At 38.7% G+C, this 11,150-nt stretch overlaps 2 protein-coding genes across 3 annotated transcripts; both read right to left on the bottom strand.

Annotated features, from left to right (window-relative positions):
• Positions 185-8,013, bottom strand: LOC104771740. Of its 2 annotated transcripts, XM_019241725.1 has the most exons (11): positions 7,877-8,013; positions 7,231-7,545; positions 6,142-7,121; positions 4,907-6,058; positions 4,269-4,583; positions 3,186-4,177; positions 2,542-3,100; positions 2,322-2,431; positions 2,066-2,215; positions 1,460-1,950; positions 185-377 (listed from the first exon to the last, which is right to left on the bottom strand). In XM_019241725.1, exons 6-11 carry the CDS (start codon positions 3,213-3,215, stop codon positions 362-364), a joined length of 1,356 nt encoding a protein of 451 aa, XP_019097270.1. In that variant the 5' UTR covers positions 3,216-4,177; positions 4,269-4,583; positions 4,907-6,058; positions 6,142-7,121; positions 7,231-7,545; positions 7,877-8,013; the 3' UTR covers positions 185-361. The 2 variants fall into 2 exon arrangements, with proteins under 2 accessions (XP_019097270.1, XP_010494617.2); XM_010496315.2 differs by having other exon boundaries at positions 185-1,950.
• Positions 8,081-10,915, bottom strand: LOC104771739 (disease resistance-like protein CSA1). The gene is made up of 3 exons (XM_010496314.1): positions 10,259-10,915; positions 9,098-9,946; positions 8,081-9,014 (listed from the first exon to the last, which is right to left on the bottom strand). The coding sequence occupies exons 1-3, from the start codon at positions 10,684-10,686 to the stop codon at positions 8,462-8,464; spliced, it is 1,830 nt and encodes a 609-aa protein (XP_010494616.1). The 5' UTR covers positions 10,687-10,915; the 3' UTR covers positions 8,081-8,461.

Genomic DNA, 11,150 nt, shown 5'->3' on the forward strand with positions numbered 1-11,150 from the left:
CTATTAAACTAAATATATATACACCTAAATAATTTATAATTTCAAAATTGGAATTAAAATTATATCTGACATTTTTAAATTTCCATTTTTATAAAATATAAATTTTTATAAGATTTAAAATATGTTATGACAATTAAGAAAAAAATCAACATTAACACCAAACAAAAACTACAAAAATCTCAGTATCAATATCGTACATAACTCCAAAAGATTTTTACAAGAGCTCACCAAACTAGAAACTCCAAAAGATAACCTTTCAATAGTAAAAAAAAAAAATAGCAAACTGATGATTTCTAATATTTCAAAGATCACAAACGTTTTAATATGGAAGACAAATTCTCCGCCCCCGCCTCTTAAATCGTCACCGCCGCTGGAAACTGAAATGTATATCAAACAAACCCAGACACAAAACACAAATCCTTTGATGAATAAAAACCAAACCAAAACAAACAAACCAGCAACATGAATCTCCACAGTCCACAGCTACCAAACAACCTCTGAAAAAATATATTCATGAGCTACATTCTAGTCATATGATCTATTGATCCAACACACTAAGCAATACAAAGCCGTAAACTAAAGCTAAACAAAGAATCAAAGCAACCTGGACTAGTATTTCAAATCAATAATCAAACCTAAGGCTGAGTCCAGTTCATACTCTTCAAACCCTCCTCAAACAAAGTAACCAATACCCAAAAACTAATTCGTCTTCTTATTGCAATCGACACATTGAGATAGAGAGAGAAAGCGCGAGAAAGAGAAGTGAATCGAAATAAACCTGATTACTCCGGTGAGAGATCCGGCGAAGAGTGAGAAAACCTAGATTTGTGTTCTACGGTGTCGGGGAAAGAGATGGTGGTATAGTGTAATTGTCTAAATTAGGCAAGGGTATTTTGGACATTTAATATTTTTGGCTGAATCATCTCCATTTGAATGCATCAATCAGACTCAGCCAGAATTTTCATATTTTTTGGATGAGTTTAAAAAAAAATCATCTAACTGATACATCCAAATGATCTGTTAAATTATTAAAAGCGAACATCATTTTTCATTTCCATTCCGATGGATCATCCAAATGGAGAAACGAACAGGCCCAAAGAAGAAATTGGCTAAATGTTCTTAAAGAGTGAAACAAATGAGTCCACATTCCACTAAAGATGAAGCGAAAATAAAGTGACAAAAATTACTCAACTTTCAAAATTGGGTTATTTAGGTTGGAAATTGGCAACATTTTGGTCATAAAATAGAGAGTCATGGTGTGAATAATATTAGTGCTAAGTGTAACCAAAAAAAAAACCAGTACTGTTAAGTTAAAACTAGTGGAGTGTCGTTCTGGTTAAAAATCTCATATATAAGTTGAAATTTTGTTTGTTTTGAGTTAAGTTTTTTTACGTGGTAAAACTTAAAAGTGGGTCTAGACCCCAATATTCATCAATAAGGATTATCAAGATAGCAATACCCGTAAAGTTCCGAGTGTTTGTCAATTGTCTTTGTAATGGACGTCACGGAAACCTTCCACTTCTGGACCTTCTCGGGTTCGTCCTTGTATGTCTCGCTCATCTTCTTGAAATGTCTTCCGAATTCCCCTTCGAGATTTTTCACGTCACTTGATCTCACATCGAAGAAGACAGGAATCACCAAAAGTTTACCTTCTTTTGCGAGCTTGTCCATCATCACAAGCTCGTTTAAGCAGGTATTTGACTCCACGTACCTCTTGGAGAAGATGGCGAGCGCGATTTTCGACTCCCCTATCCTCTTGTAGAGCTGTTCTAGTTGTCTTGTCCCGTTTCCCTTGTAGTTGTTTGTGAGGACGATGAACCCCCTTTCTCTCAAAGTACGCAAAAGAAGATTGACAAAGGACTTGCGCAGCTCACCTTCATGAAAACTGACATAAATGTAAGACCGGCTTCGTTGAAGTACAGCTTGAGAAGACGATGCGACCTTGGAAATCTAATAGACAAGACAAAATATTTCAGATTTTGGTGGTTCAAATGATTGAGGAAAGAGAATGGAAATTGTTTTGAGCAATTCATTTATTTTCTTTGTGTAAAAAAAAAAACAATACACGACTAGGGTAGGGTTGTTGGGGTTTCTCCGACAACCGGGTGTCCATATCGGATGTTTGAACGTGTCTCTCTCCTTCTAAATTCTTGGATCCAGTACTATATTTAAGCGGGAATAAAGGAGTAGTGATAGGTGGTTGGGGACTTGAGGGCTGCAGAAGACGTAAACAAAAAGGTATTATGATCTTACAATGAAAAATATTTGTTACCAGAAATATATCCAATTCATCCAACCAATCAACATGTAGTCAAACTTACAATTCTAGGCGCTATTATTTTATTTGGCAATTCAACTATCTTGTGCTCACTGCTTTCACCCTGTGATATTCCTGCGGTTGTGGTGTCCCTTCTTACATTTGAGATCGCATCTAAGAAAGGAAGGCAATCAAGCAAGTACAAACAGTCAGACATTTAAAAGATGACCAAATTAAAAAGAAAGCTAGAAAAAAATAAGCAAAGAAATCTTAGAGCCAATCACCGTTTCTTGAATGAGCTCTGTATTGAGTTTCTTCAACAGCTGATCTACGTACACCAAATTTAACCTGCATATCATCGGTTGCATAGACTAAACTGAAGCCACACTTCAGTACCTTGCAACCTTCTAACAATTGTGTACCATCTGTCACTTGAAATTCAAACGAAGCCTCAGTATGACGACATCCCTCTTCATCTTCCTTCTCATCATAGATCTTATAATCCAACGTACTAGTATAGCCAATAAAGACATGCGACGATTCAATCTTCCCTAGTGTATTACTTGGTTCCCTCCAACTGCCAATAATACTACTAAAGCAGATACTCGACCCATCTTTATTGTTGAACACACAATTACATTTCACTACTAAGAGACTGCTCCTCTGCTCATTAAAGCTAGGAAATAGGACAACAGCACATAAAGCTATTCCTGTTAACCTGTTGTTACTCCAGTGTGGAGGCAACTTTGGCTTTAACACCGATCCAAAGGCTCGGTGACTAAACCACGCCGGTATTTCCCATCCAGGAAGGCAAGTTCCAATCAAAGCTTCTAAAACAAGACCCTACGAAAAGGAATACCAAAACAAGATTAAATAAAATAAATGCTGCCAGGTAGTCTAGAAATTGATATCTTAGTGACAGACAGACCTCGTTGCAACGAGTGAGTTCATCTAGCATCACCTGGCTTCTCCACCGAGTATAGGTTATGATACTATCCTTGGCGTCTCGATCCAACTTGTTGCAGTTTGAAAAATTGAACGTGGCATGGATCTGCTCAGACGACACCAAAGGGCCAGAGGATTTGCAACTTTTTCTAGCGAATCACAGCCATGTGCATCAAAGTATTGAAGTCTTGGTGGAAGCATTGGAACAGATCTCAGCTTCTTGCACTGCTTCACGTCAAGCCAGTTCAGATTATGTAGATTCCTAATGTCAGGCTGCAGGCTGACAAAATCATTTCCACTCAAACATAGATGTCGTAGTGAGGATAATTTATTAACCTCACATGACCATTCTCTCACGCTGCTATGTGATCCAATATGTTGAAAGAACATATCTGCGGAAGATGAACCTTCGGACCCAGTGAAGCATGAAATTTTTGGCATCTCGTTTGCTCCTGTCCCATCAAGGAGTAAAATCTGGAGATGGTGTAAGCTATGCATGGCATCTGGAAGATTCTTAAGCCTTGAACACCCAGAGAGTGTTAGCTCGTCAAGAATTTTCAGCTTGTCCAGACAGTTGGGAAGGTACTCTAACATTTTGCAGTTCTTCAAATTCAATACGACAAATCTCCGGAGGTTCTGTATAGCTAAAGGAAGTCCTTTGATTGATGTGCCATCCAAATGTAGAAATTTTACACTTTCCGAAATCACCTGAAATTCCTTTAGGTTTGAGCAGTCACTGAGGATGAGAGTTTTTAGAGAGATTAAATTCATCTCCGGAAGAGAGGAAAGACGTATGCATCCTCTCAAGTTAAGGAATACAAGCGACTTCATATTTTCAATCTCCACTGGCAACGCATCCAAATTCGTACAACCTTCGAGATTTAATCTTTGAAGATTTTCTGCCTTTGACAATGCTGACAAGTCAAACAACTTACTCGAATGGTGGAGATCTACCCATTTCAACCGTGGTGTAACCTGTAAGAATTCAACAGCCAAAAAGAAAAACTTAAGTCAGCTAATGAAAAAATAACAACAAAAAAGATGGCACAAGAACAAGAAGACACACCTTAACACCTTCCCAAACACGTTCAATCTTGCTGTAAGGCAGCCTCAAGTCAATAAGATTTTCCGGTATGAAGTCTGGTGGAAGTTCTTGCAACGGGAATTTCATCCAATGGAGATATCGAACCTCTTTCAAGGGGAATTTAAGCCCTTCCGGAAAGAATAAGTTTCTATCAGCTTCACATCTCCGAGGACAACAAGAATCGTATATCTTGAGGTATAGAAGATTGCGCATATCAGTAAAGGTCATACATTCCAAGGCAATATTCTCCTTTATCTCAGAAATGTCTAAGAAAATACCTCTCACATTATTAGCCTCCTGGTAGCAAAACAGAGTTAGAAATTACATGAATTAGGGTTTTGCTTTCATATGTAGGGTGAGCTTGTTTTCTCAATGTTATTAGACATGAAGGGTTGTAATTCTCTAACCTAGAAAAAGCTTTTCTATTAATTTTTGGTTTGATGTATCTAGATGATTCTTAGAAAAAAAAAATTTATGATCCATCTAAAGTTTACACATGTTGATTTATATTCGTCTTCGTATTTCAGGCAGGTACATTTTTTGTATCCCTATCAGAAAATGATCTTAAAGTTTGTTCTAGAACAGCCAATAGATGTTGCAGATAGGTTAAATAAACATACCTTTTGTTTCATTTTTGTCACCTTGTTGATGATATCTTTGTAGTTGCAAAGCCTATACTGCCCGTGAGAACCAGGTTCCTTGGCCAATGTATACACCAGATCATGCATCTCTACTCGCCCACCAGAAACTGTAATAAGGAACTTTTCGGTAAGATCTCTTACTTCACTCACAGTGTCAGGAATTCCTGAATCCAGTATACTTCTAACAAAATACACGTCTTCTGATTTGAAAAAATAAACTATGTCGAAAAACACATCTTTTTGTCGTTGATTAAGTTGGTCTATAGATAATTTCCAGACATCTCTCATCTTCATATTGAAACTTTGTCTCGCACTTTGCAATTTTTGTTCCAAATCCGCCTCTTTTTCCCCACAGAGGACGCTTCCTAGTAACTCTCTACCACTGTAAGAGCTTGCAAAAACTGCGTCACTTTCTTCATTTAAAAGGTCAACTATCTTATTTTCAAAACTCTTTCGTAAATTTGTGGTAGCATCATATTTTGCTTCACAGATGAAACTCTCGTCCCTTTCTAGATATAGACCAGCGTAAGATTCATATTGGATATCGTCATGAATTCTGGAGTTTCCATAAGATGTTGATTCACCTGGGATGTTATCAATCCTCTCTGGAATTACAACAGTCTTTGCATCCCAACTTATATTCTCCCTTTCATTGGTTGCATAGACCAAACTAAAGCCACACTTGAGCACCTTGCAGCCTTCTAACACTTCTGTACCATCTGTCACTTCAAATTCAAATGAAGCCTCAGTATGATTACATCCTTCTTCATTTTCCTCACCATACTTCTCAATATCCAATGTATTGGTATAGCCAATAAAGACATGAGATGATTCAATCTTCTCTGTTGTGATGCTTGCTTCCCTCCAACTGCCAGTAGTGAAACTAAATTGGATATGAGACCCATCTTCGTAACTGAACACACAATTACATTTCACTAAAATATAGTTTTACTTCTTGTAGTAGCCAGGAAATAGGATAACAGCGCAGACAGCTATTCCAGTAAACTGGCTGTTACACCAGTGTGGAGGTACCTTTAAATTTATCACCGATCCAGAGGCTTGGTGACTGAACCATGCTGGTACATCCCATCCAGGGAAGCAAGTACCAGTGAAATCTTCCATAACATAACCCTGCAAAAAAGGAAAGCCAAAAAAGATTAGATATCAAGATATGCTGCCAGGAAGACTGAAAATTGATAGAGAAATAGGCATACCCCGTTGTACTGAGAGAGAGCATCTAACACCAACTGGCTTTTCCAGTGAGTATAAGATATGATACTATCCTTAGCTTCTTCACTCAAGTTGTTGCAGTTGGAAAAATTGAATGTGGCATGGATCTGCCCCGACAGCACTGGAAGAGCCAGAGGATTTGCAACTCTTTCCAGTGAATCACAGCCATGAGCATCAAAGTACTGAAGTCTTGGTGGAAGCATAGGAATAGAGGTCAGCAACTTGCAATGCTTCACGTCTAGCCAATTTAGATTGTATAGTTTCCCAATGTCCGTTTGCAGGCTGACAAAATCATTCCCACTTAAACATAGACGTCGTAGAGAGCATACTCTATTAATACCACGTGGCAATTCCCCTGGGCCAAAAGGTTGTGAAACCATATCTGCAGAAGCTTGGCCTTCTAATAAAGTGACACACGATAAGTTTGGCATCTCTTTTGCTCCTATCCAGTCGATAAGTAAACTACGCAGATATTTCATGTTTTCCCTTACATCTGAAAGATTCTCAAGTCTTGAACAACCAGAAAGTATTAGCTCTTCAAGAGCTTTCAGCTCTCTAAGACATTTGGGAAGACACTCCAACATTCTGCAATTCTCAAATTCAATAAGACAAGTCTCTGAAGCTTCTTAACGGCTAAAGGAAGTCCTCTGATTGCAGTGCCATCTAGATGTAGAACTTCCAGACTTTCAGATATAAGCTGAAATTTCTCGAGGCTTGAGCAGTCACTAAGGATGAGAGCTTTAAGAGAAATTAAATTCATCTCAGGAAGATATGAAAGACGTGTGCATCCTCTCAAGTTCAGGAAAACGAGAGACTTCATATTTTGGAAGTCTACCGGCAGCTTATCCAAAGCCGTGCACCCTTCCAGATTTAATCTTTGAAGACTTTCAGCTCTTGCCAATGCTGACAAGTCAAGCAAATTACTGGAGTGGCTTAGATCTACCCATTTCAACTTTGGTGTATCCTGTGACAACCCGTCAGAAATTTCAAACCACCAATCAGAAAAACTGACTAGTTTACTTAAGCTATCTGATGAAAAAATAACAGCAAAAAGATGAGACAAGAAGGCACACCTTAACACCTTCCCAAACACGTTCAATCTTCCCGTAAGGTAGCCTCAGGTCAACAAGATTCTTTGGTCTGAAGTCTGGTGGAAGTTCCTGCAATGGGAATTTAACCCAGTGGAGATATTGCACCTCTTCCAATGAAAACTTAATCCCTTCCGGGAAGAATAAGTTGCAGTCAGCTTTACATTTCCGAGGACAACAAGAATCGTATATCTTGAGGTATCGAAGATTGTGCATATTAATGAAGGTTGAACTATCCAAGTGGATGCTCTTTGTTAACTTTGCCATGTCTAACAAAATACCTCTCACATTATGAGCATCCTGAAAACAAACCAAAAGAGAACATGTTAGCAAAGCTTACAATGTCTTAAGGTAACCGAAGCACTACTGTTGAATTAGAAACCTTGTCTAGATAAAAGTTTTACTTATTCTGTGTTATACCATTTATTATTATTGTTTTCTGTTTTTTCTTAGTACTAGATAAAGAGTTCATGATCTATGTTAATATTCCGCAGATGTTGATTAATCTCACAGTTCAGGTGTCAGAGAGGGTAACAATTGTTTCCTCTACTTACTAGGAAAAAATAATCTGAAATTTTTTTTTGAAACATGAATGTATTTTCTCCGTAACTGAAAAAAAAAATAAACTTACTGATAATTCCATTTTCTTTAGCTTGTTGAGTATATCTTTGTAGTTTCGCAGCCTAAGCCGCCGAGGAGAACCAAGGTCCTTACCGAGCGCATACAGTAGAACATTATTGATCTCTACTCGGCCATCAGAGATTGTAATTAGGAACTTGTTGGCGAGATCTTTTACTTCACTCACATCATCAACAGAGTCAGGATCTCCTGAATCTAGTAAACTCCTAACAAAATACTCATCCTCGGATTTGAAAAAACACACAATGTCGAGAAACACATCTTTCTGCCTCTCATTAAGTTGATCAGTAGAGAATTTCCAGACATTTTGTAACATCACACTGGACCTTTTTTTCAGTTCTTCCAATTTATATTCCCAGTGAGCCTTATCTTGTGCATGAAGTTCTCTACCTAATAAGTTGAGAGCCACTGGGTGTCCCCGAGCGTAATATACAAACTTTCTAGAGAGCATCAGGAAGGTACCGGTGGGACTACCGATTTTATCATCGAAGGCATGATAATTAAAGAGTTGAAATGCCTCCCTGTCGTTCAATTCCGGGAGCACATAAGTATCATGAGCAAATCCCTCAACCAATGACTAGTCAGACGTTGTGATAACAATCTTGCTTCCCTTCTTAATCCAGTCAAGGTCACCAAGGAGAAACTCTAATTGTGTTTTGTCACTCACATCATCGAGAACAATAAAAACTTTATTCTGAAGCAGTTTATCTTTCATGGATTCATGTGTTGTCTTGTCACTTATCTCTGGAAACTTACCCTCGAGTAACACTTCCAGGAGTGTCTTTCGTAGCCACACTGACCCATAGTCCTCTGACTTCTTACGGATATCCAGAAGCGGCACGCAATGTAGGAACCTGCAGTTCCACTTTTCATGCAACGTCATTGCAAGAGTGGTTTTACCAATACCAGGCATCCCAACAACTCCAACAATCCGAGTTTTGTTGCTATCAAACTCTAACTTCTCCTCTAATTGCGTTATGCGTTGCTCCACTCCAACGAGGTGTTGCTTGTTAAGATAATTTTTATGAGTTTCTCCTCTTTCTGTGGACAATTCAGTACTTTCGCCTTCCTGCAGCGAGATTATCTCTAGGACTTTCTTGACGCTGATAGTAATAAACTCGCTCTCAGAACTGCCAAACCATTGAAAGAAATGGATGAGACCTATATATCTATTTTCAAAGCCAATAGTAAATTATAAATTCTAATTAATTACCTGTGCTCATTCGAATATATGATGCCATTCATGGACGCAACATGCTCCAACGCTTCCTTCCATTTAATGATATGGTCATCCCGACTAATTCTCCACAAATTCCAAAAGTTAGCACCGAAATCTCCCTTGAGTTGTTTAACCTCTGATGACTCCAGCTTGTAGAAAATTGGAACGACTACGAGTTTGCCTTCTTCCATGAGCTGTTTGATCTTCACCAGCTCATTCAAGCACCAATGCGATTCAGTGTATTTGCTTGACAAGATTACGAGTGCGATCTGTGACTCCTCTATCATTTCAAAAAGGCTTCCAAGATCTTTACCTCTTGTCTCGTTTGTATATACATCGACGTTGACTCCATCCATTTTCAATGCCGTGACGAGGTGGCCGACAAAGCCATAGCGCAGGTCGTCTCCGCGGAAATTGATGAACACTTTACGCTCTGGCTGAGGTTTGTGGTACGACACAGTGGTAGAGCTTTCGCTGACATTTTCTTCTTTCTTTCCTTCACTGATTGGGTCACCAACTCTCTCATTTTCAACGCAGTTCTGTAAATTAAACGTTGCATCGAAGTTTGCTTCACCAAGGAAATCGTCGCCCTTTCGTGATTTTGCTTCAGGTTGAATACTTTCAACTTCTTTTGAATTTCCATCTGACTTTGTATCGCAGAGAATACTATCTTCTTCAACATCCACCACTTTCAGATTATCTGATCTGGAAGAGTTCATAAATGCATCCCCATGCTTCTGATCGCTCAGCCAGTTACGTGGCTTCTCTGTTTGCTCCACTGATATCCGGCTCAGTACATTTATCAAATGCTTGGTGGTGCTAGTGACAAAGTCCCTCTCATTACTGCCAAAAGAGTGTGAGAGAAACCATTGAGACCCTCCGATCGTAATTATTAAGCTACTTGTAACAATTGCTATCTATACTTTGCCCCTTTTTTCCTCTTGTCACTAGGTAAAGAAAACTATGAGACACTGGTTTCTAAAGGAAGCCTGAAAAATGAACATATGAGTTCTCTTGTTCTTGTTTGATAACGCTAAAGTCAGTAGAACTTTGCCAAGTCAATAAAGATCGCACAACTAGAGGTAAATTATAATTTCCCTAATATTTTTTTTAACAATACCACAATTGATATGCAGGGTAGAATACAATACATACCTCTTCTCATTGAACACCAACCCACGCATTTGCGAAAAGAAATCCAAAGCTCCCTTCCATTTCTCGAGCTTGCCGAATTCAGAAGTACGCTTAATATCATTCCACAAGTTTAAACCAAAGTCCCCCTCCAGCTCTTTCACTTCGGATGGATCCAGCTTGTAGTAAACGGGAATGGCCACGAGTTTGCCTAGCTCAACTCGTTCTTTGATCTTCACCAGTTCTTGTAAGCACCATACCGATTCAGTGTACCTTCTCGAGAAGATTACAATAGCGACTCTAGACTCTTCCATCTCATAGAAAATAGGGTTTTTAGAATCTCCAGCGTCTACATAGGCGGCCTTGACTCCATTCTCCTTCAAGGCTTTCGCCAGGTGAGCGACAACGCTATTGCGCAGCTCGGCTCCTCGAAAATTGAAGAATACTTGCATGGTAGGATGTGGTGGGATTTCTTCTTCCTGGGTCGAAAATTTAGGGGAAATAATGGGTTTGGGAGATACAGATTGAAAGTTGTAAAGATGAACATCTTCGTCAACGTTTTTTATGCTGACGACACTACGCCTACGTCATTTTTTAAGATTGTTAATTTCCACACACCATCGCCAGATTCATTAGATATTAGTTTTTTTCTTGACTAGTTTCGAATCCGCCATTTCCTTCGCTAAGCTGTCCTACTCCTCACTTTTGTTTTTTGCGTGCTCGGAAAGTCGGTACCCGATATGTATACTCAATTCATAGACATCTTTTTCGTGTATACCTAATTTTTAAAAGTTTCAAATTCCAAAAGTGTATACCTAATTTTTTAAAGTTTCAAATTCCAAATATGCGTTTACTAAGGGGATGTGTTTTCCACGTCCCTGATGACATCATTATTGTTTATTTATATTAACCACAC

The sequence above is a fragment of the Camelina sativa genome, chromosome 20, assembly GCF_000633955.1.
Source record: "Camelina sativa cultivar DH55 chromosome 20, Cs, whole genome shotgun sequence".
Taxonomy (NCBI): Eukaryota; Viridiplantae; Streptophyta; class Magnoliopsida; order Brassicales; family Brassicaceae; genus Camelina; species Camelina sativa.

Bases quoted from the DNA above. Each gene is read 5' to 3' on its own strand.
- LOC104771740 (XM_010496315.2), bottom strand. From the start codon at position 3,215: ATGCTAGATGAACTCACTCGTTGCAACGAG. The intron at 2,216-2,321 runs GTAAGTTTGACT...CGTCTTCTGCAG, and splicing joins AAATAATAGCGCCTAGAATT to CCCTCAAGTCCCCAACCACC. The intron at 1,951-2,065 runs GTATTGTTTTTT...CTTGTCTATTAG, and splicing joins AACAACCCTACCCTAGTCGT to ATTTCCAAGGTCGCATCGTC.
- LOC104771739 (XM_010496314.1), bottom strand. From the start codon at position 10,686: ATGCAAGTATTCTTCAATTTTCGAGGAGCCGAGCTGCGCAATAGCGTT. The intron at 9,947-10,258 runs GTATGTATTGTA...CTCTTTTGGCAG, and splicing joins TTGGTGTTCAATGAGAAGAG to TAATGAGAGGGACTTTGTCA. The intron at 9,015-9,097 runs GTAATTAATTAG...ATGGTTTGGCAG, and splicing joins ATATATTCGAATGAGCACAG to TTCTGAGAGCGAGTTTATTA.